A 25,837-nucleotide genomic window follows, 5' to 3' on the forward strand; every position below is an offset into this window, starting at 1 on the left:
CAAATGAGTAGAAATATCCCAGTAAAACTTGGCCTAGGCACTGGCCTTCAGAAATAAGTTGAGAACATAAGTGGGAAAAAAAAAGATGCAAAAGTTGAAAAACGAGACGCGTTCGGGAGTTGAATTGGAAGAGTAATCGCGCAAGAAGCTAGCCTCGGGTTCCAGGGTCGCGCATGCGCAACCCCAGTACTCCACCCTCCCCCTCCCCAGGCCACGAAGGAAGTGACGCAAGCTGAGGGGCGGGGTGCGCTCTGCGCCGGAAGTGGCTTGTAGTTAGTAAATAAGCACGAAAAGGCGAGAGGCGCTGTCTCCATCTTGTTGGCATCTGCCATTCCTGCGACGCTGTGGAAATGGGGAGCGTCTTGGGGCTGTGCTCCATGGCGAGCTGGGTAAGGTGGTTTTTAGCGGCCTTCGGGGTGCTAGCGTGAGAGACAGAAGAAAGGCACCAGAGCTGGGCTGGGTGAGGCCCGGCGGGACCGTGGTACCCCACCCAACGGGGAGTGCCTTCCTTCCCCATTTTCTCCCTGTCTCGCCTGGCCACTCCGACTCAGCTTCGGGGCCCTGAGTCTTTCGAAGAGCTGACCGGGGTGGCCGTGAGGAGCAGTGGACATGAGAAGTTGACCCCGATGGGAGAAGTGTAGCAGAGAGCTGGTGGTCTCCCTCCCCCACCCGTCTTTCGTGAAAGCTTTTCCCGATTCTTCCAGGCCCCTTTTTGTCCTATTTTTCTTATGTCTGCCTAGGCTATTTCTACAAAGGTTTTAGGCCCCTTCCTTTTGTGGAGTACCCCATTTATTCTCGTCATCTCTTCCCAGCGACCTCAGACTGCAGCACTGTCATCCCTGGAGGCATGTCGGCCTCTTTGTTCTGTCGCTCAGACTACAAATAAGTGACGGATATGTAGGGCAGCTTGGCAGTAATACTGATATAGTTATATCCTTTTTAAATAGTCCTAACTCTGCGACTGGGTCTTCGACCGCAATGGTATGAGAAAATTACGTGCTTCTCAAGTAATAATTTATGTATCTGAAAAAGCTGGTCAGTTCTGTGGTATTAAATACCTGTTTTTTTGACATAAAGATGCTTGCGTAATTTGACATCTCAGTTTTAATTAGGTGCACGTTGCATTTTGATTAGATAGCGTTGTTAGAGTGACACCATTCTTCATTATAGTGGCAAGATTTCTTGTTTCAGGTGGTACAAATAAATTTGAGTTTGATATAACCACTCCCCCGCTCCCCAATAGACAAAAATTGACTTTACAGTTAATAAAGATATTTGTAATATGGGGCGAGATATTTGGGTTCAAGTCATATTTCTTTAATCCATGATTTATAAATTCCACTTATAACAATTGCTGGTCTGACTTCTCAGATGACCCCATTATATACATTAGCCAGCATTTTTAGTGTTTTACATACCTTACCTCTTTTTAGAAAGTTTTTGATATGGCTTGAACTATAAGTGTTAAATTTTAGTTAAATAATACATAGAGGTTACTCCAACCCAGGTCATTGTCTTATGTTATTTTTTCTTGTAGTTCGGTGTGGAAAGCTGGTATATTTTTCTTTCTTTCAAAGCTCAGAAAGTAGAGAATCTACTTGAACCCATTGAGTATCTTATAAGAGGCATATTTAGTGTAATAATTTAAATGTATTACAAAATGATTATTATAGAATTGTCTTAATTTGGGGGATGTTTAATTTGGTTTGTAAAGTCAGATTTTGTCCATTTATCAAGTGGGCCTGTTATTTGTATATAGTAAGTCATTAACTTAGATCAGTTAAGCCAGAATTAAAATGAACCTCATTCTTCCCTTGCTCAAGTTTCTTTAGACTTAATCAATTTTTGTAAAGGTTTTTTGTTTTATAAAACTGTAGAAAATATCTCAACTATGAAAAAAAGTATAAAAAGATTACATGTAACACTACTGTATAGAGATTAGAGTGTTGATTTTTTTATTTCATTTTGTGGTTTTCTTGTTTTGTGTTTTTGTTGTTAAGTGGCCTAGAATTAGATTGATCTTAATCCTTGGTTCGAGCATGGCTATTTGATTGATGATTACTTTATGCATTATTATAAACATCTGTGGACCTCCTGCCTAATCCTGTAACTACAACATTACCAGCAATTTATGCCTACTTAAGTGCTTTTCCCCATGCCAATCTTACAATGCTGTTAGTGAATAACATTGATTTTTTGAATCACTGTACTTTATATACAGTAACTATCATTTTTTGCCCAAGATATTTAATGTAGTTAAGTAATTGAGAAGAAGGAGCTTGTGATTCCTGACTGCTTATTTTGTGCAGCCTCTGCTAGATTTTTATTTTTTAGTACAATGACTTGATTTTGAAGGAACGATTCATAGTTGTTACGAATAGTCAAGCAGTGCAGAGTACAAAATGTAAATGTCACCAACAAAGTCCCACCACCAATAACATTTCTTCTCTCTCAATGCATATATACAGTTGGATGAATGAACAGACAAAAATACCTTGTTAAGGAACGGTAGCATGGTGGACATGTATTTTTAAAGAATTTAATTTTTTTTTCTGAATTTAACAAAAGAATGTAAAAGTAAAGGAATAGCTGAATGTTAAGTAAACATTTCTTCTCAGGAGAGGTTCTGAAAAAGAGTTCTCTAAGGAGGTGTTTCTAGAGCAGTAGTTCTCAGCTGTCCCACAGGGAATATTTGACAATGTCTGCAGGTATTTTTCATTGTCACAACTTGGGATAAGGGGTGCTAATAGCATCAGGTGGGTAGGATACTGCTAAATATTTCACAATACACAGGATAGTCCTCAACAACAAAGAATTATTTGGCCCAGGATGTCAGTAGTGCCATGGTTGAGAAATCCTGCTTTATCCTCTTCACTTGGCCAGTGTAAGAAAGGGAATGAAATTTAAGAGTCTTAACTGCTCTTTAAAAAGGCATTCAACTAATCATCCTATTTTCACCTCTACCTTCAGCCTCACTTATGGAGGCACCTGGTGCCACCAATTCCTGATGTATATGAGGATTCTATACAAATTTTATTGCTTAACTTTTTCCTTTGATGGTTTATAATTCAACTTTCTTGACCCATTAAATCAGTTATTATTTTGTTCCTTCCAGGTTTATTCTCCTGGGTTTTGGTTTTTTTTACTTTTTAAGTTTATTCTTTCTGTTAAAAATCCTTTTATTTTTCATTTTATTGGTGTTTCTAAAGTAATTCATATATTCAGTTTGCCATCTTTAACCAGAATTCCTTTGTATTATTTTTTATATATGGCTGTATTGTCTTATAACCATAATTCCCACAGTTGTTTAATCTTAGAACTAAACCAGTCATTCTTAAAATATCCCGGACCCAGTAGCATCAGCACACTAGGAGACTTACTGGGCCCCAGCATTCTGTTTTAATATGCTCTCCTCGTGATTCTGATGGAAAACCACAGTTCTACACTTAAATGGATTCAAAGCTCAAAGCATTCTTTTCTACCATGGCTTCTCCCAGTTTTTTTTTTTTTTTTTTTTTTTTAATGTTAATGTCATCTCATAATTGACCAAATTTGGTCATCCAGTAGATTTTTTCAAAAAGGATTTATGGATGATGAAATCCCTGAAGTTTTTCATATTTAAAAATGCCTCGTATGTTCTTGAGAGACATTGTAGACTGGTATAATAGTGTACCCATTTCCTTCAGGACTTTGTAGTTATTTCTATGAATTGTGTTCTGTCTTATCCCACCCTGGTAGTCATTCCCTTCCAACACATCTCATATACACAATTGACCTGTTTCTTCTGCTTGGGTATCTGAAGAGCTTTACTTATCTTTGAAATTAACCAAGTATGTCTGACTTTAAGTCTTTTATCACTTTTTTTTTTCTGGAAAATATTGTTCTTTTGAAAATACAGATTTATTTCTTTAAGGAAATTGTTATTGTATTATATCTTTGAATGTCCTTTTTTGTTTTATTTATTTAGAGGATTCTCTCTTTTAAAGGCATGAGTTACTTTCATGTTATATTGTCTTAGTTTTCCTTCCATATTATTTTTCCTATTTTAATTTTTGTCATTTTTTAAATTTATATAATTTATATAAAATTCATACTTTGTAGTATGTGGTTCTGTGAGTTTTGACAGATCATGTAGTTGTGTAACCACTACAGAACATTTATCACCTTAAAAAATTATGCCATCCCCATCCTGGAGAATCCCTGTTTTTTGTAGAGTCCTCCCTTTCCAGAATGTCATGTAAATGGAATCATACAGCATATAGCCTTTGGAGTCTGGCTTCTTTTACTTAGTGTAATCCATCTGAGATTCATTCATATTGTGGTGTGTATTCGTAGTTTTTTCCTTATTTTTGTTGCATAGTATTCCATTGCTTGGATGTACCACAGCTTGTCTGTCTATTCACCAGTTGAGGGGCATTTCCAGATTTTGGTGATTAAGTAGCTGTAAGCACTCCTGTAAAGTCTTTTTCTGTGACTATATTCTTATTTTGTTTACCTAAATACCTTGCAATAGGATTACTAAATCATATGGTAAATATACATTTGACTTATAAGAAATTGCCAAACTGATTTCCAAGATGGTCATATTAGTTTTTATTCCCACCAGCAAATATTTTCTTCAAGTCTGTGGCTTGTCTTTTCATTCTCGTAATGGTGTCTTTCAAAAAGTAGAAGTAATTGTTCTTTCTATATTGATTTGCTTCGGCACTTTTGTCAAAAACTTCTTTACCATATTTGTCTAAGTCTGTTTTTGAACTCTGTTCCTTTTATGTGTCCAAACTTTTGCCTAAATTACCCTATTTTAATTACTGTAGCTTTAAAGTTAGTCTTGAAATCAGGTAGTGTGAGTCTTCCAACTCTGTTCTTTTTCAAAATACTTTGGGCTACTCTAGTTCTTTTGCCTTTCCATAAAAGTTTTAGAAGCAGCTGGTTTGTTTCTACCAAACTCCTGTTGGAATTACGATTGGAATTGGGTTGAATTCATAGATCAGTTTGGAAAGAATTGATATCTTAATATGGATCCTTCCAATCCATGAGCCCAGTTTATCTTGCCATTTATTTAGATCTTTGATTTCTTTCATTAGTGTTTTTTAATTTTCATCATTTGAAAGCTAGTGTATATTTTATTAGATTTATACCTAAGTATTTCTTTTTGTTGGTTTAATTTCAGTTTCCAGTTGTTTGTTGCTAGTACGCAGAAGTATAATTGATATGTCCATACTGATCTTGTGTCCTGTGACCTTATTAAACTTTCTTGTAGTTCTAGTAACATTCTTGTAAGTTCTTTGGGGTTTTTCATGTTGACAATTACGTGTGGAAGAAAGCAGTTTTATTTCTTCCTTTCCAAAGTATATACCTTTTCTTTCTTTTTCTTGCCTTGTTATATTGGCTGGGACCTCCAGTGTGCAGTCGAATACAAGTGGTGAGAGCAGAGATTCTTGGCCTTGTTTTGGATCTTACGGGAAATCATTCAGATTTTCACCAGGAAGTATGGGTGACAGCTATGGTTTTTTGTTTTTTGTTTTTTTGGTAAATGTACTTTATCAACTCGAGGATATTCTGTTTGTTTGCCGTAAGTTTTTTAGTTTTTTTTTAATGAATGGGTATTGAGTTTTTTTTGAAATGATTTTTCTGCATTCACTGAGATGACCAAAATGGTTATCCTTTAGTCTGTTAATGTGGTGAATTCATTTGATGGATTTTCAAAAGCTTAATCAGCCTTGCTTTTTCCCAGCTAAACCCCACCTGATCACAATGTATCCTTTTGTATCCTTTTTCTATTTTTTTTTAAAGCAGTTTTAGTTTCACGGAAAAATTGAGAGGTAGAGATTTTCCATATATCCCCTGCCCCCACACGTGCATAGCCTCCCCCATTGCCAACATTCCCCACGAGAGTGGTGCATTTGTTACAATTAATGAACCTATCAATACATCAACACATCATAATCACCCAAAGTCTATAGTTTACGTTAGAGTTCATTCTTGGTGCTAGACATTCTATGGATTTGGACAAATGTATAATGACATGTATCCACCATTATAGTAGCATACAGAGTAGTTTTCCTGCCCTAAAAATCCTCTCTGTGCTTTGCCTGTTCATCCCTCCACCCACTCCCCACTCCTGATCTGTTTGCTGTCTCCATAGTTATGCCTTTTCCAGAATGTCATACAGGTGGAACCATACATGTACGTATGTAGCTTTTTCAGATTGGTTTCTTTCAGTTAGTAATATCTATTTAAGGTTCCTCCATGTCTTTTCATGGTTTAATAACTCATTTCCTTTTACCATTGAATTATATTCATTGTCTGAATGTACCAGAGTTTATTTATCCATTTACCTACTGAAGGACATCTCGTTTGCTTCAGAGTTTGGGCATTTACAAATAAAGCTGCTATAAACATACATGTGCAGGTTTTTGTGTGAACATAAGTTTTCAACTCCTTTAGTTAAATACCAAGGAATGCAATTGCTGGATTTTATGGTAAGAAATGTTTGGTTTTGTAAGAAACTGCCAAACTGTGGGGATTTTGATTTGGATTGCATTGAGTCTGTAGATCAAGTTTGAGGAACTGACATCTTAACAATATTGAGTCTTCCTAATCCATGAACATGGAATATCTGTCCATTTTTGTAGTTCTTTGATTTTGCTAATCAGAGTTTTGTAGTTTTCCTGATATCGATCTTGTACATACTTTGTTAGATTTATACTAAGTAATTTGTGTTTTTGGATGCTAACATAAATGTTATTGTGTTATTTCAAATTCCACTTTTTCATTGCTGGTGTATAGGAAAACAATCGACTCTTGTAAATTAACCTTGTATTCTGCAACCTTGCTGTAAACGCTTATTAGTTCCAGGAGTTTTTTTGTTGATTATTTTGCACTTTCTACGTAGATGACAATGTCATCTGTGAATGAAGACAATTTAATTTTTTTCTACTAATATGTATACCTTTAATTTCCTTTTCTTGTCTTAATACATTCTGGACCTTCCAGTAAAACGTTGAAAAGAAGTGGTGAAAGGGAACATCTTTGCCTGATTTTAACGGGAAAACTTCCAGTTTCTCACCATTAATATGATGTTGGCTGTAGGTATTTTGATGATATTCTTTACCAAGTTCAGAAAGTTCTCCTCTATTCCTAGTTTGAGAGTTTTTATCATGAATGAATGTTGGGTTTTGTCAACTGCATTTTCTGTATCTAAAATGTGATCATATAATTTTTCTTATTTTATTTTCTTGATTTGATGGATTACATTAATTGATTTTTGAATGTTGAACCAGTCTTGCATTTCTGCGATAACTTGGTCATGGTGTGGAATTCTTTTTATACATTATTGGATTTGATTTGCTAATGTTTTGTTAAGACTTATGTCTCTATGTTCATGAGAGAGGTTAATCTTTTATTTTCTTGTAATGTGTTTGTCAGGTTTTGTTATTAGAGTAATGCTGACTTCATAGAATAAGTTAGGAGGTATTCCCTCTACTCCTGTTCTCTGAGATTGTAGAGAATTGATATAATTTGCTCCTTAAGTGTTTAGTAGAATTCACCAGTGAACCTGTCTGGGCCTAGTGCTTTCTGTTTTGGAAGGCTATTAATGATTGATTAAGTTTCTTTAATAGAGGCCTGTTCAAATTGTCTCTTTCTTGTGTGAGTTTTGGCAGCTTGTATCTTTCAAGGAGTTGGTCCATTTATGAAGGTTATCAAATTTGTTGGCATAGAATTGTTCATAGTATTCTTTCATTATCCTTTTAATGTCCATAGGACCTGTAGTGACATCCCCTCTTTCATTTCTGGTATTAGTAATTTGTGTTCTCTCTTTTTTTCTCAGTTAGCCTTGCTGGGGGCTTATCAATTCTGTTGATCCTTTCAAAGAACCAGCTTTTGGTTTCATTGATTTTTCACTATTTTCTATTCCTAATTGCATTGATATCTGATCTAGTTCTTATTTTTTCTGTTTATTTTTGATTTAATCTCATTTCTTTTTCTAGTTTCCTAAGATAGAAGCTTAGGTGGTTGATTTTAGATTTTCTTTTCTGATAAATGCATTCAATGCTATAAATTTTCCTTAAAGCACTGCTTTCACTGTATCCCACAAGTTTCTATAATTGTGTTATTTTCATTTAGTTCAAACATTTTTTAAAGTTTCTCTTGAGATTTCTTTGACCTATGTGTTTATTTTAAAAAGTGTATTGTTTAATCTCTAAGAATTTTGGGATTTTCGTTATCTTTTTGCTGTTGATTTTTAGTTAATTTCATTGTAGTCTGAGAGTAGTCAGTGTGTGGTTTCTGCTGTTTTAAGCTTGATAATATGTTTTATTGTCAAGAATGTGGTTTTGGTGAATGTTCTGTGTGATCTTGGAGAGGAATGTGTATTCTCTGGTTATTGGATAGAGTAGTCTATAAATGTCAGTTATCCATTTGATTGGTGTTGTTGAGTTCAACTGTGTGTCCTTATTGATTTTTTGCTTACTCAGTCTGTCCATTTCTGAGAGACAGGTGTTGAAGTCTCTTAACTATGATAGTGGATTCATCTATTTTTCCTTGCCGTTTTATCAGTTTTTGCGTTACACAGTTTGATGCTCTGCTGTTAGGTGCATACATATTAAGAATTGTTATGTCTTCTTGGAGAATTGACCCCTGTCATTATGGAATGCCTTTCTTTATCCCAGATAACTTTTGTTGTTTTGAAGTCTGCTCTGTCTGAAACTAATATAGCTATTCCTGCTTTCATTTAGTGTTAGCCTGTTGTATTTTTCTCCATCCATTTACTTTTATTCTGTATATGTGTTTATATTTAAAGTGGGTATCTTGTAGATGACATAATTGGGTCTTATTTTTTGATCCACTCTGACAGTCTCTGTTTTTTAACTGATAAATTTAGATCTCTGATCTCCAAGGTGATTATTGATAGATTTGGATTCATATTTACCATATTCGTTAATGTTTTCTGTTTGTTGCCCTTGTTTTTCCTGTTGTGTGTTGGGGGAGGGGCTGTTTAAGCATTGTATATGATTCCATTTTCTCTCTATCAGTTAAACTTTTTTTAACTTCTGTAAAATTTTATTTATTTACTTATTTTTGGGTTGTTGTCCTATTTATTAGTGCATTTGGGCTGCTGTAACAAAAGACCACAGACTGGGTGGCATGTAAAGAACAGAAATTTGTTTCTCACAGTTCTAGAGGCTGGTAGTCCAAGATTAGGGTGCCTGCGTGGTTATCTTCTCTGTCTGGTGAAGGCCCTCTTTGGGTTGCAGACTGCGAACTTCTTCATATGTCTTCACATGGCTGAAGGGGTGAGGATCTCTCTCGGGTCTCCTTTATAAGAGCACTACTCCCATTCATGAGGTCTCTGCCCTTTTGATCTAATTCTTCCCAAAGGCCCTATCTCCTAACATCGTATGCATTAGATTTTCAACATATGAATTTCAATCTGTAGCACCATAGGATTTGCAGTGTACGTTTACAATTAATCCACTTTCAAGTAACAGTATACCACTATACACACTTCAGTATAATGCTGTACCACTTGATGGCTAGTATGAATACCTTGTAATAGCAGAATAGTCCTAATTCTTTCCTCCTTTCCCTTCTACATTACTGTCATTCACTTTGTGTGTGTGTGTGTATATATATATATATAAACAATGTGTGTGTATATATATACCCGCATATATGTATGTATATAGAAGTATGTGTATAGGCATAACATATGTGCAGACATAATTTAATACATTGTTTCTCTTGTTATTTTGAGCAAACGTTAGCTCAACTAAGAAAAGAGTTTTTATTTCACTTTCATTTACTCTTTCTTTATGGTCTTTGCTTTTTTATGTAGATTAGAGTTTCTGACCTATATTATTTTCCTCATCTCTAAAGAACTTTGAACATTTCTTGCAAGTAGGTCTACAATTTGGCAACAAATTCCATCAGCTTTAATTTGAGAAAGTATTTCTACTTCTTTCAAAGGATAATTTGCAGAGTAGAGAACTATAGGTGGGTGAGTTTTCTCTCAGTGCTAAAATATTTCACTTCACTCTTGTTTGTGGTGTCTGAGGAGAACTTGGATATAATTTGTTACTTGTTTCTCTATAGGTAAGATGTTTTTTCCTCTGGCTTCTATCAGGACTTTTTATTTTCTGTAGTTTCAAGCGATTTATCTAGGTGTAGGGTTTGTTTATTTTGTGGAGGGTGGGGTATATATGTCTGATGTTAATTTGGGAAAATTCTGTCATTTAAAAAAAATTTTGTTTTTCCTTCTCCTTCTGGTATTCCCATTATATTATACAATTTGTAGTTGTCTCACAATTCTTGGATATTCTGTTGAACAGAATATCAGTCTTTACTCTCTTGGTTTTTCAGTTTGGGAAATTTCTATTGAGATAGTCTACAGCTCAGAAATTATTTTCTAAGCCATGTCTGCATTCTTCATTTCTGTTAGTGTTTTTTATTTCTAGCATTTCTTTTTGGTTCTTTTTTAGGATTTTCATCTCTGCTTCTTGTAGGCTGTCTACTTTATCCATTAGAACCCTTAACGTATTATAGTTGTTTTAAATTTTTGGTTGGTAAGTCTAACTTACCTGCCATGCTGGTTTTGATGCTTGCTCTGTCTCTTCAAATTGTGTTTTTTGCCTTTTGTTATGCCAGTAATTTTATTCCTAATAGCCAGACACTATGCACCATATAAAAGGAACTGCTATAAATAGACTTTGGATCGTGTCATGGTGAGGTGTGGGGGAAGGAGAAACATTCCATCATTCTCTGATTAGGTCTTAGTCTTTTAATAAGCCTGTGCCTCTGGACTGTGAACTTCACAAGTGTTTCTCAGTTTTTTCCTCCCCCCTTAAATGGGGGAGGATGGCTAGAATAGGCTGGAGTTGAGTATTTCTCTTCCCCTAGATTATTTATCCTCTGATAATACTCTAGCAAGTTAGACTCTATTTAACTAGTTTCTTTTGAGGTCGGGTGTTAAGAACAGTGTTCTAGTATATTTCAAAATGGTTCCTTTTCCCCTTTGCTGCAGGAAGCAGGGGGGAATTTTTCTCTCATGTTTACTATGAGAACCTGGTTGAAGTCCTAGAGAAAAAGTTCACAAATTTGTGGGGCCTTTGTATAACTGGGTTTTCCTGGAATTTTTAACTCTCAGACTTGTCCACAATGAGGCTCCAGCAATTCTTCAGTTATTCTCCAGGATATCCTTCCTGCACAGTGGTTCCCAAGTCAGTTTCCACTTGTGGGCTCTAGTAAGCCACGACTCCCTATACTCACCTGTCTGTCTCTTCAGTCTTGGGGGCAGTGACTTACCCTGTGTCCTCACCTACTTTATGGATCCTAGAAGAATTGTTGATTTTTATAGTCTGCTTGGCTTTTTCCTTGTTGTTAGGATGGAGTGGGGTTTCTAAGCTCCTTACCTGTGGAAATGGAAGCTGGAAATCTTTGTATACTTTTTATATTGTTGACTTGACAAGATATTAGGGATTTTTTTTAATGTTCATAAAATATATTGGTCTGTTGTTTCCTTATGATATCTTTGGATTTAGTATCAGTTTTTTGCCTCTTCAGGTTTTTGGAAGAATTTGGGTAGAGTGGTTTGATTTATTCTTTAAATGTTTAGTGGAATTCACTAGTGAAGCCATTTGTGCTTGCGAAGGTTTGTAACTACAAATTCAGTGTCTTGAATAGATACAGGGCTATTCATCCTATATATTTCTTATTGAATGATTTCTGGTAGTTTGGATTTTTCATGGAGCATGTCCATTTTATCTAAGCTGTTGAATTATTGAATAAAATTGCTCATAGTTTTCTCTCATAATCATTTGATGCTTGTAAGATCTGTAATAATGTCTTCTCATTTCCTACACTGATGATTTGTGTGTTCACTCTCTTGCTGTTTTTTATCCTGATCAGTCTGACTATATAGGTTTCTAAATTGTAATGTTCTTCTAAAACTAGCTTCACGGACTTCCTTGTTTACTGTTTTTTTACCTCATTGATTTATCTTTATTCTGCCTGTTTGGGCTACAATTTGCTCATTTAATAACTTAAGGTGGAAGCTCTGATCAGTGATTTGATATATTTATTCTTATTTAATATAGCCATTTAATGCTATAGGTTTCCTTTAAACACTGCTTTAGGTGCATTCCAAAAATGTGATATGTTATTTTCATTCTCTTTAATTTATTCTTTGATGTCTTCTGCCTGTGGGTTAATTAGACTATGCTATTTAGTTTCCAGAGATATCTTTCTGTTATTGATCAGTATTTAATTCCATTGTGGATCAAGAATCCATGTATGATTTGAATAATTTTATATTTATTGAGATTTGAGATTTGTTTTATGGCCCACAATATAGTCTGTTTTGGTTAAGTGTTCTCTGCTTTTGAAAATAGTTTTTACTGTGCTTTCATTAGATGGAGTATTTCCTAAATGTCAGACACAGTTGATTAATAATGTCATTCAAGTTTTCTATATATTTATTGGGTTTTTTTCCTTCTATTTCAATTAATGAAAGAACATAAAATGTGGATTTGTTTGTTACTCCTTTTAGTTTTATTAATTCTTTCCTTGATGCATTTTGAAGTTCTCTTTTAGATGCAGAAATATTTAGGATTGTATGTTGTATGTTTCTTCCCTGAATATCCCATATTTCCATGTATCGATAGGTCCCCTTTTATTATGAAATGGCCCTCTTTATCCCTGGTAAAATTCTTTACTCTGAAGTCTACTTTGTCTGATACTGCTGTAGCATGGTATGTGTGTATTTAGTTTTTAGTATTTAGTATTTATCTTTAACTTAATTACAATCTACCTTTGTGTGATATCCATTTTATTTCTAATTTAAGTGTACAGTAGTATAGTTGAATGTCTCCTTTTCCAGCCTATTTGTTTTTTTAAAAAATTAATTTTTTTTTTATTGTTTATTTTTTGGCTGCATTGGGCCTTCACTGCGGCACGGGCTTTCTCTAGTTGCGGCGAGCGGGGGCTACTGTTTGTCGTGGTGCATGGGCTTCTCACTGCAGTGGCTTCTCTTGTTGCGGAGCACAGGCTCTAGGCTCATGGCCTCTAGAGCGCAGGCTTAGTAGTTGTGGCCCATGGGCTTAGTTGCTCCGCGGCATGTGGCATCTTCCTGGACCAGGGCTTGAACCCGTGTCCCCTGCATTGGCAGGCGGATTCTTAACCACTGCGCCACCAGGGAAGTCCTTCCAGCCTATTTGTAATTGTCACACATTTTACTTCCATCTTTGTTATAACCACCAGAATACATTGCTATTATTTTTGCTTTAAAAAAAATAATCTTTTAAAGTAACCTTTTTGATGTAAGAAAAATTACACACTACTTCTTTTGTTCATTTCTTTTGGGTAGATCCACATTTCTGCTGGTGTAACTTTCCTTCTTGAAAGATAGTTTAGATTTGTTAGTTTTGGATTCTTTTTTCTATGCCTAAAAATGTCTTCACTTTGCCTTAATTTTTGAAAGATATTTTTGCTGAGTATAAACTTCTGTGCTTACAGTTTTTTTTTTCATTCAGTACTGACGTTTGGCTTGCAGTATTTCTTACTAGAAGTCGATACCTTTCTTTGTTCCTCTTTATATAATATGCCTTTATTATTTTGCCTGCTTTTAAGATCTTTCTGTTTATCATTGTTTTTCAGCAGTTTATGATGTGACTTGGTGTGTAGTTTTCATTATGTTTGTATCACTAGGGCTTTCTTGAGTTTCTTGGATCTGTGAGTTTATAGTTTTCATTAAATTAGGAACATTTTGGCAATTATTTCCTCAAAAGGACTTTCCTGTCTCCTCTCTCCTTCAGGAGCCCCAGTTTCACATATATTATTAGGCTGTTTGAAATTGTGTCACAACACTAATCCTCTGTTATTTTTTTTTTAGTTTTTTTATCTCTTTAATTTTGGATCATTTCTTTTGCGATGTCTTCAAGTTCATTAGTCTTTTCTGCAGTGTCTTATCAAGTACTTTTTGGTTCAGAGATCTTATTTTTCATTTCCATAAGTTTGATATAGATCTTTTAAATTATCTTCCATATCTTTCCGTGACATGCTGTGTTCTCTATTTGACCAAATGAAGTATAATTACAATAACATTACAGTACCATTATTTATAACTGAATTAAGTCATCTGTGTAATTTCAGGTTGGTTTTGATTTATTGACTTTTCTCCTCATTGTAGGTTGTTTTTTCCATACTGGCATGCCTACCAATTTTTTTATTAGCTGTTAGATATTGTAAATTTTACCTTGATGGGTACTGGATGTGTTGTATTTTTAAAAAACATTCTTGGGTCCTATTCTTAGACATAGGTGAGTTATTTGAAGAGAATTTGATCTTTTCAGTGTTTGCTTTTAGGCTTTGTTAAGTGAGACTGGAGTGGCTTTAGCCTTATGGCTTATTTCCCCCCCACCCCCCAATACTGTGTAATAATAATAGCCTTATAACTCTGCTCAAGGCCTCATGGATTATAAAGTTCTTCCACTCTGGCTGGTAATACCACCCTCCCCACTCCCCCCACCCCCACCCCACAGAGTAATTTAATCAAATGCATGTACTGATCAGTGCTCTGCTGAAGACACAAGTTGAAGCTTCTGCAGATATCTGGAGCTCACTCTTGGTGTAGTTTTCTCCTCTCCTTGTTTCTGCCCTATGAACTTTAGCTGCCTTCACTTCCCTGAACTCTCAACTCTGTCCCAAATCTGTCTCCTCAATTCAGTAGACTGCTGTCCTCTGTCTGGATTCTCCTCCCTGCAATGGAAACTCTTTCCCAGGCAGAAAGATTGGGCCAATCATAGAGTTCACACTGTTTCATCTCTCTCAGAAACTAGTGTCCTACATTGCCTATTGTTTTCTGAAAAACCATTGTTTCATTAATTTTTTCCCTTGGATTAAGGCAGTAGGGTAAGTCTGGTCACTGTTACTCTATCTTGGCTTGAGTTTATGGTACTTATCCCAAACTTTATCAATCAGATTTTATTTTCAGCTGTTTTTGTTTTGTTCCATGATAATTACTGTTTTTTTAAAGCATGTTTTTCCCCTTCTCATTTCTTCTCAGCCTTGCAATCCTCCTTTTCAGCTTGTTCTATTCTTTTCATTTTGAGCTCTCCTTTTTGCTTCAGATGTACCAATTTTAGGGAATTTCCTCTTCTTACTGAGTTATGTTTTATTTCAGATTGGGTTTTTCAAATGCCTTTTTTTTTGTCTGAGGGGGCATGTTTGCTTATTTTTATGTTTTGCTAAAGTGTGTTTGCATTATTTCCACGACATTTATTTTTATCTTACTGAAGTTTAGTATAAGTGGTTCTTATCCTACCTTATATTGGTTACTATAGTGTGTCTGGCTTCTACAATACTCCCTTCCTGTGGTATTTGATGGTCTGGTGGAGCTCAGCCTAGATTATGTTCAATTCTTTTGAGGATACTTTCATTTTGCCTTTCTGAGATATTGTTAAGTTCCATTACTAGTATTCGCTTCTCCTGCTGAGGGAGATATTCTATTCCCCTAGGATATACTACTAGTTTAGTGTGGAGTTCTGTTAGACAATGCTAGCTAGCCCCACTTGTTCACTTATCCTGTTTTAGCTGATTCTAATAGAAAATTTTACTGTTATCACTACCACCAAGTCAGAAGAGGGAAAAGATAAGGATACCAATTCACTTCTTTTCCTCCTCTGGCGTATCTGAGAAATATCAGACTTTTGTGAATTCACCAGCATGATTTCTGGGGTTAAAAGGCAGGAGTTGGAGATCAGCTTGTAATTATGAATATTCCATTCCTTTTCTCAGCTAAACTTTGGTTGCTGCTGCTGGGTTTTTTTCCCCTTTTGTTTTAACTGAGTTTACTCATTTTGCTTGATATAAAGGGCAAGCTTTACTTTGCTTCAGTTTTACCCAGAAGTTACTAAATTTTATAGTTTATAGATAATATATGTGAACCAAATTTCTTGGTAATTACTTTAACTTCAATCCTTTCTTTTTTGAGTAGATAGAATGTAAATTTTCACTGTATCATTTTAAACTATACTGATTTTTAATGTTCTTTTTCCAGATACCATGTTTGTGTGGCAGTGCCCCATGTTTGCTGTGCCGATGCTGTCCTAGTGGAAACAACTCCACTGTAACTAGGTTGATCTATGCACTTTTTTTGCTTGTTGGAGTGTGTGTAGCTTGTGTAATGTTGATACCTGGAATGGAAGAACAACTAAATAAGGTTAGTTTTCTTTTTTTTTTTTAAATGATTAACTGAACCTTTAGTATGTATATGCATAAAACTGCTTCTTGTGTATTGGAAACAGAATACTGTAAAAAGGAAGAATACTTAATCCCAGTTTTAGTAGTTCATGATCATTTAGGAAAGACAAACAGTGAAAGGCAGTTTATTAAAATTCTCTGATGATAGGGCAGAAAATGTGTTGTGTTAATATGAGGAAATCAGTAATTCTAACCAGGGAAATGTCAGAATCACTGTGGGTCTCATGGAAAAAGGGACATTGTAAGAATCAGTAAATTTTTGTATGCAGAAATTGAAAAATAGGAAGCAGAATGAGGATAAAAGCTTTTTGAGCTAAGTGTGTACGCCTTAGGAAGATTGATCTGAGAATTAGGATAGAAGGCAGCAGTTAAGTATGGCAGCTGTTGGAATGGTGTAATCAAGAAGGGCATAGAGGGCCTGAAATAATTCTCTGAATGTAGAATTGACTGAATCTGGATTTAAATATTGGCAGTGATAGAATAATAAATAATAACCAGGTTCTGATCCTAGATAACTGAGAGGAAACTGTTGCTGTTAACTCAGGAAAAAAAAGAAAGAAAAGGCGTTTTATTAAACTTTTTTTTTCCCCCAGGGAGTCAGGTTGTGCAAAGAGATGGGGAAAATATAATCTAGTATATAATATGTTTGCTTGTGGGTACTGCACTACATTGTGTGTGTGTGTGTGTCCAGCAGGAAGTAAAAAATTTGGGTGTGTAACTCATAAAAGAAATCAGAGATAGAGATGAAATTCAAACTATGGCAGCATATGCTGAAGAAGACCATTTGGAGTGAGGAGAGCTAGAGCTTTGACAAAAGCTCTTAAGGGAGTTGGTGGAAAAAAGGGAACTTCTGAAGGAACAGTGAAAAAAGAGAACCAAGAACCTGTTTAGTAGGCCTTAGGAACAGAGTCTTAAGAATGACAGCATAATGTCTGTGTGAAAAAAGTAAAGGAGTGTGAGGATTAAGAAGTAGCCTTGGGATTTGACAGCCAGTATATGTCTAGTGTCTTGAAAAAGCATTTATAGAGTGCTGGCCTAGAAGGATTGGGAGGGAGAGTTAGATGGCTATGAGGAAATGTATCCAATGAGAATAGACTGCTGATTTAAGGAGTTTTGTAATGCAGATAATAAGTCTTAGAGGGAGGCTGAATTAAAGAAGTTTTTAGGCTGGGGAGATTTAATTATTTGTATTTTGAAAATAGTCATAAGGGATCTAACCCGTGAGAGAGAATGTGATCAAGAGAAGGCATATAGAAGTTACTTTTCCTCCAAGGAAAAATGAATGACAATAGAAAATTTGAGGTTGAGAGAGTGTTTATGTCAGATAACCTCCATTTTAAACCACAGGTGTCTGCTTAGGGTTGACTTTGGGGTAAGGAAAAATAGTGTAAGTTTGGGAAATGAGCTTATTACAGTTTGAAAGTAGCATTGCACATGGCATATGTAGATGCTCAGTTAATGCTATTCAAGTCCTTGGTATAAGCAGAAGACGTTCATATGGTTTTTGTCATGGATCCAGTTGACTGTTGTTATGAATGGTTTAGTTGATAGATGTTAGTTTGTAACCCCCAATATTTCTGCTTCTCTGCTTTCTGAAGGTCATCAGAGAATTGCATTTCCTAGAGTGCTTGTGATATCTAGGGTCATGTCTCTAGTACTGGTCAGTGAGTTATGAGTAGAAGTGATAAACATCACCCTCTACTTGCTAATGCAGATTCTCCTTTCTTTTCTCTCACAACCTGTATATCATTTGAGATGGTGGCTTCTCTGGCAGCCTGGATTCTTTTAGTTGACTACTTAGAACCAACCATGTACATGTATGTGAGCAAGAAATACATCTTTGCTGTTTAAGCCACCTATATTTGGAGGTTGTTACTGTAGCAACTTAATCTGACTAATATAGGTGATTGAATTAAAACTTAATGATGGGAATTAGCCAGGTGGTGTGCTGCTCTCATTTAAGGGCATGGGATAATTAAGGGTGCTAGTGAGTACATGTTGCAAGTGAGTATGGGTAAGTACATATTGCCATAATTGTTAAACTAAGTTGGGAAAGTAGGGTTCAAGTGAGACCAAGAAAGAGCTTATAGACTGTACAGGAACTAGCAAAAAGGAAGTAGCACCTGCATTAACTTAAATATAATTTTAGGTTCTTGATTTTAAAGGCACACATTAACAGTTGTATGTTGGCATATTGGTTTACTTTAACTTTTCTAGAGGCAGTAATTCACTCTGATATATGTGAATAGTGTATCTACTCCCATTTATTTCACTTAAAAATATTTTAAAAATACTTTCTTGTACTCTGATTCCAGTGTGATTTTCTGAAATGGTCATCAGTCTTTTTTAAGATTTTAAGTTAAAAAATAAAAATACAGCCAGCCATTTTGCTGTTAATCCAAATCCATCCATTATCAGGAATAACACTTGTAGAATGAGGGACCAAAACTCAAAATGCCATCATTGTTTTCTTTAGTATTTAGAAACTGATTTAGTTACTCTGTGATTCTTTACACTTTTATTGATTGTATTTTTCTCCTATACATGTGATTGAGTATATCCCAGTGGAATGCAAGTTTTAAAAAAAACTTAGAATTAAGCCTGCAAGTTAAAATAAGCATCCACTTTAGGATTGACATTTGTAGCTTATCTGGTGCTCACATAAAGTAAAAAAAGAGTTACACTTCTGTCTTATGAAAATGTGTAGACTTACCTTGATTACATTTCAGCATAAACTGTAAAGTGAACTTCAATTTTCTAAACCTTAAACTGTTTGATTACACAGAATTTTCATTTTTTCTTGAAAAAATTCTAGATCACAAATTCTTGTTTGGTTTTCAGATTCCTGGATTTTGTGAGAATGAGAAAGGAGTGGTCCCTTGTAATATTCTGGTTGGCTATAAAGCTGTATACCGTTTGTGCTTTGGCTTAGCTATGTTCTACCTTCTCCTATCTCTATTAATGATCAAAGTGAAGAGCAGCAGTGATCCTAGAGCTGCAGTACACAATGGGTAAGGTTTTTAATAAACTTCAATATGAAGTCTGGATAGTCTCTTCTCAGTAATTTTGAGTCTGTCTAAAGAAAGTTTAAAGTGAAATAAACTTGAACAATCTGCAGAATTATTTTATTCATGAATGACAAGGTAAGAAAATCCTCTTGTCTCTACTAGAGAATGTGTTGGAATTTGGAAATATAAATATTAAATAGTAGCCTTGGGTCATTTATTGATATAGTCTCTGCATAATGTTTAATAAAGTTGACCCTTGTGAACAACGCAGGTTTGAACTGTGCAGGTCCACTTATACGCAGATTTTTTTCAACAGTAAATACTACAGTGTACTACACAATCCATGTTGATCTCTAGTTGGTTGAATTCACAGATGAGGAACCTTGGATACAGAGGGCCGACTATAAGTTATACATGGATTTTCAACCATGCAGAGAGTTGGCACCCCTAACTCCAGCATTGTTCAAGGGTCAACTGTATTTTCACCCTAAAAAGGAAGATTTATCATATCTGTGACTAATAATGAGGCGCTTATTCCTCCTTCTCCTCTTAACTTTTTGTAGGCCAATCTCACTACATAAAACTGAACTCAGTTCCTAAGACGTACAGTGCAGCCAAAATGAAAAACTTTATTCCTTTGAAACAAGGTGATTGATTTTCTAAATGGTTATACTGAACAACTTAGAAACTTCAGGGTCCCTTTTATCAGTCTCCCTTAATATAGAGCACTACTTCTCACACTCAATTTTGAATGTTTTGAATTTTATCACTGTTTTTTCCCCCCCATAAATTAAAAAATTTTTTTGGAATATCTGTTATCGCTTATCTATTAACATGCTACCAAAGACAGGAAGAATGAACAAGTGAAATATAAATATTAATGAAAAAAGATGTGCTGTGCCAGGTTGATTTTATTTTGTTTACTTTGTTCCCTTAGTCATTGGTTGTTTTAATTTTTTAATTTTAATTTTTTTTGCACTCTTAAAACATCTTTACTAAATGTGTTTTTAAACACTTTTCAAAGTGCATTACAGGATGGCTATCACAGTCATTTCATGAGATAACATTCTTCTCAAAGCATGCACTAAGTACTCATGTCACTGTTAATGTTTTTTTTTAAATTGAGATATAATTGATATATAACATTGTGTTAGGTTTAAAGTGTACAAAATGCTAATTTCATACTTTTATATATTACAATATGATTACCATCATAGTATTAGCTAACACTTCTATCACATCACGTAATTATTATTTCTTAGTTGTGACGAGAACAGTTAAGATCTGGTCTCTTAGAAGCTTTAAAGTACATTTTTCTTTTTCAGATCCCACATATTGGTAATATCGTAAATGTTTGTTTTTCTTTGTCTGGCTTATCTCACTTAGCATAATGCCCTCAAGGTCCACCCATGTTGTTGCAAATGACAGGATTTCCTTCTTTCTTATGGCTGAATAATATTCCATTGTGTATATATACTACAGTTTATTTATTCATCTGTTGACAGATACTTAAGGTTGTTTTTATATCTTGCCAATTATGAATAATTCTGCAATAAACATGGATGTGCAGATATCGTTTCAGTACCCTATTTCCACTTTCTTTGGATATATACGTAGAAGTGGGATTGCTGGATTGTATGGTAGTTCCATTTTTATTTTTTTTGAGGAACCTTCATACTGTTTTCCATAGTGGCTGAACTAGTGTACATTCCCACTAACAGTGCATAAGGGTTCCCATTTCACCACATTCTTACCAACACTTGTTATTTCTTGTCATCATGATAGCCATTCTAATAGGTCTGAGGTGGTGATATCTCATAATGGTTTTGATTTACATTTCTCTGATGATTAGTGATGTTGAGCACCTTTTCATATGCCTGTTGGCCATTTGTATGCCTTCTTTGGAAAAATATTTAGTTCCTCTGTCCATTTCTTAATTGGATTGTTTGTTTTTTAATGAGTTGTATGAGTTCTTTATATATATTTGATACTAACCACTTTTTGATACATGGTTTGCAAATATTTTCTCCTATTCTGTAGGTTGTCTTTTCATTTTGTTGATTGTTCCTTTTGCTTTGCAGAAGCTTGTTAGTTTGATGTAGTCCCACTTGTTTGATTTTACTTTTGTTGCTTGTACTTTTGCTGTCTCATCCAAAAACTCATTGCCGAGACTAATGTTGTGGAGTTTCTTCCTTACTTTCTTCTTCCCAGTATCAGCATCTTTCTAGTATTGATATCTTTTATGGTATCAGGTCTTAAATGTTTTAGTCTTTAATTCATTTTGAGTTAATTTTGTGAGTCGTGTAATAAAGGAGTCCATTTTCATTTTTCTGTGGTTACCCAGTTTTCCGAAGACTGTTGAAGAGACTACTTTCCCCATTGAGTGTTCTTGACTCCCTTGTCAAATATTCGTTGATCCAAAATGGAAGGGTTTATTACTAAGCTCTCTCTATTCTATTCCATTGGTCTATGTGTCTACTTTTATGGTACTACTGTTTTAATTACTGTAGCTTTGTAGTATAGTTTGAAATCAGTAAGTGTGATATTTCCAGCTTTGTCCTTCTCATGACTGATTTGGCTATTTGGGGTCTTTTGTAGTTACATAACAAATTTTAGGATTGTTTTTTCTACTTTTTTGTAAGTGGCATTGAAATTTTTATAGGGAGTACTTTGAATCTATAGGTGGCTTTGGGTAATGTGGACATTTTAACTATTCTTCAGATCCACAAATACAAGTTATCTTTCCATTTGTTTGTGTCTTTTTCAGTTTTTTTTTTAAAATTCATCCAGCCACTGTGCCTTTTGGTTGGTGAATTCATTACATTTACATTTAGCGTAATTACTGATATGAAGGACTTACTAATGTCATCTTATTCATTGCTGTCTGGCTGTTTCATATTTCCATAATTTTTTTTCTTTGTTAACGCCTATGTAAATTGGTGATTTTCTTTGTAAATTGGTGGTATGGTCTGCTTCCCTATTTTCTGTAAATCTACTTTAGGTTTTTGCTTTGTGGTTGCCATGAGGCTTACATAAAACATCTTATAGATAAAACAGCCCATTTTAAGCTGATAGCAACTTCAGTTGCATACAAAAGACCTACCCATTTTACCCATTTACTCCTCTTTTATTTTTTTGATATCACAATTTATCTCTTTTTATATTGTATATCTATTAACCAATTATAATAGCTGTTGTTTTTTAATACTCTCTTTAATCTTTATACTACAGTTATGTAGTTAACACACCATCCTATTAAAGAATTAGATTTTTCTAAATCTGTGTATTTCCATTTACCAGTGTGTTGTATACTTTTGTATGTTTTCGTGTCACTAATTTAGTGTCTTTTCGTTTCAGCTTGAAGAATTCCTTTCACCATTTTTTACAAGACAGGTTTAGTGGTGGTGAATTCTTTGGATTTTGACTGGGAAAATCTTTATTTCTCCTTCGTATCTGAAGGATAACTTTGCTGGACAGAGTAATCTTGGCTGGCATGTTTTTCCTTTCAACACTTTGCGTATGTCTCTTAAAGTCATTCTACTCTCTCTTGGCCTATACGGTTTTCTACTGAGAAATCCACTGAGAGCCTGATGGAAATGACTTTGTAGATTACAATCTTTTTTTCATCTGGCTGCTTTTAGGATTCTCTCATGTTCTTTGATTTTTGACAGTTTTCATTATATAATATGGCTTAAAAGGTTTGTTTGCATTGAGCTGATAGTGTGATCTATTAGCTTTGTGAACTTGGATGTCCAGATTTAGGAAGTTCTCAGCTATTATTTCTTTAAATAAACTTTCTGCCCTCTTCTTCCTCTCTTCTCCTTCTGGAACCCAATCATTCTAATATTTGAATTCCATAGATTACTGAGGCTTTCTTCCCTCTTTTTCATTTTTTTCTCTGTTCACCCCTGATTGGGTTATATCAAAATTCCTGTCTGCTTTTTCTGTCTTCCATTTGATCTGCCCTTCTGCAGATCTCTATTGTATTTTTTTCATGTCTTTTGTTGAATTTTTCAGCTCCAGAGTATGTTTGGTTCTTTTTTATGATTTCTGTCTCTTTATTAAATTTCTCATCTTATTCATATATTTTTTTCCTGGTTTTTGTTGAATTATCTTTGTGTTTTCTTATAGCTCATTGAGTTTTCTCAAAACAGCTGTTTTGAATTCTTTATCTGCTAGACTGCAAGATTTTATGCCTTTGTGCGAAATTATTGCAGGATTATTGTTATCTTTTGGTGGTGAAATGTTTTCTTGATTCTTCATGTTCCTTGTAGTTTTTGCATTGCTGCTTCCACATTTGAAGTAGCAGATGCCTCAAATCTCTACTAGTTGTCTTCAGATAAGTTTATTGATCCTGTTATATCTAGGGTTCTCTCTGACTCTGAACACCTGCTTCTCACTTCTTGCTCCTTTCTGTGGCAGAATTCTTAAGCTTTTATGTCTTCTCTGGTTCTTTCAACTCATCTGGCTAGCTAGTGGAAATCTGTTTTCCAGGCATTTATTATGTGTTTTCAAAACTATTCATTTGTACAGTGTACCTTATTTACACTTTCATGTACACCAATTATAATAGCTATTGGTGTATATGTAAAATAAACCTGTGAAATGAAACTAATATTCTCATTTTATCGTAATGAATTAAAACTATCCTAAAATAGTTTACATGATATTCTTCACTTCTCGTTTTCAGGATATCCTCAGAAAGAATAGAGTAGTCACATAAAGTGTAGCTATTCTTTAAGAATAGCTCTTCAAAGATTTCATATGTGAAATTACTTGTTGAATTAATATTTATTAATAAAAAATTATTTCTTTTTGTTTTAGATTCTGGTTCTTTAAATTTGCTGCAGCAGTTGCAATTATTATTGGGGCCTTCTTCATTCCAGAAGGAACTTTTACAACTGGTAAGAAATCTTTTTTTTTCTTTGTGTGATGTTGATATTTTATAAGGAAATTGAAATAATTGTTGCCTGGAACTGTAACTATTTGTTTTGTTTTTTCCTTTTCCTCCCCCACCCCGGTTGGCAAAATCAAGGCATTTATGTAAAATTTTATTTTTCCTTTTGTGTATTGATTGTGAAAATGAAATAATGAAAAGTGAACCAGTCACTCATTTGTGGTTTTTTGCTTTTTTTTTTCTTTCAGTATGGTTTTACGTAGGCATGGCAGGTGCCTTTTGCTTCATTCTCATACAGCTAGTCTTACTCATTGATTTTGCCCATTCGTGGAATGAATCATGGGTTGAAAAAATGGAAGAAGGGAACTCAAGATGTTGGTACGCAGGTAAGCTTTTTGTCTTACAGAACATCTTCAAAATAGTTGAACTTTGAAAGTGAGAACAGATATGTAGACTATGGGAAAATCACGATTTTTATGGTATAATTTTCTGTGAGGAGGTTTTTAGCTTAAGTTTGTGAGTAGCATCTTACCACATTATATCAGCAACTTTACTTGTAGAGAGAGTTTTTGGCATGTCAACTAGGAACATACCCAAGAACCAGGAAATAATCCAGAAGACCATGAATGGCTAAAATGGAAGTTCCAAAGCCTATTGCTGAATGCATGTGTACTTTACAGCCTAATTTCCTGGGAAGCCTACAGAAGGTTAAAAGTAAAATATTAAAGGGACAAGGACTGCTAGAAATAGATGAACAAACAGTGGTACAATTCTTAAACATCAGCAAGCAGGAAAAATAAAAAAGCAACTCTGAAACATTTTGCGTTAAGTGCAAAGAATGCCCTTATGTGTAACTAACGCCTAAGGGAATTTTTACAGTAGTGTATTTAATGTTTATTTATAATGATGAGCTTGAGTCCTGTGGTTATACTCTAAAACAGGGATCAAAATTCACATGCTTACAACAGGTAACAAAAATGAGGGAGGAGAACCAGGTTTAAGTGCATTTTCAATCCTTTTGCTAATAGAAGGGACTATGATGAATTGGAGAATGTAAAGGCCTTTATCTAAAATGCATATAGCTACTGCTCAGTTCCATCTAGTAGTTGCCTTGTGGAAATGTGAACCCAGTGTTGCTTAATTTTTCTGATTTTTCCAAAAGAAGCCATAAATCTGGATTTTTATGTGAAATGATCTGAGTATCAGCTAAAAAAAAGAACAATTTTTTTTTTTAAAATCAGAGTGAAAGCTAAATCCAGCATGTCTGCTAGCTTCATATTTTCTCTCATACAACTAGTTTGTGGTATTTGATCTCAGTGGTTAAGATAAAGGGTTTGGTATTCAAAGAAATGAGCTTTGGTCATTTGGAAAATTTACTTATATAGAATATCTTATTTTTTAATGTTAAATCTAGTGTAAGAGTTTCTGCTTTGTTCCCTACTATACCCCTAGGGCCTTTGTAGGTATTCAGTAAATATTTGTTTGATGGATCCCCTGTCAGTGAGGCACATCGACATAAATACATGTATATTAAGCATACATTAGCAAAGAAACTAAAACGTGTGTGTGTGATAGAAGAAGCTTAGGTTGTCTTATTAAATAATAATGACTTACTCTTGAATATTTTTTTTTTTTTTTTAAGATTTTAGTTGATGAGGAAAAGCATTGTTTTGCA

At 34.7% G+C, this 25,837-nt stretch overlaps 1 protein-coding gene across 1 annotated transcript in view; it reads left to right on the forward strand.

Annotated features, from left to right (window-relative positions):
- The first annotated feature begins 253 nt into the window (after positions 1 to 253).
- The window catches only part of SERINC1 (serine incorporator 1), a 31,961-nt gene continuing 6,377 nt past the window's right edge, over positions 254 to 25,837 (forward strand). The window contains exons 1-5 of the mRNA XM_061207285.1: positions 254 to 389; positions 16,055 to 16,216; positions 19,099 to 19,268; positions 24,090 to 24,169; positions 24,411 to 24,548. Of these exons, the coding sequence (XP_061063268.1) occupies positions 351 to 389; positions 16,055 to 16,216; positions 19,099 to 19,268; positions 24,090 to 24,169; positions 24,411 to 24,548 (589 nt within the window). The 5' untranslated portion in view covers positions 254 to 350. The remainder of the gene's footprint in view (positions 390 to 16,054; positions 16,217 to 19,098; positions 19,269 to 24,089; positions 24,170 to 24,410; positions 24,549 to 25,837) is intronic.

This window comes from Eubalaena glacialis, chromosome 12, assembly GCF_028564815.1.
Source record: "Eubalaena glacialis isolate mEubGla1 chromosome 12, mEubGla1.1.hap2.+ XY, whole genome shotgun sequence".
NCBI classification, from domain to species: domain Eukaryota; kingdom Metazoa; phylum Chordata; class Mammalia; order Artiodactyla; family Balaenidae; genus Eubalaena; species Eubalaena glacialis.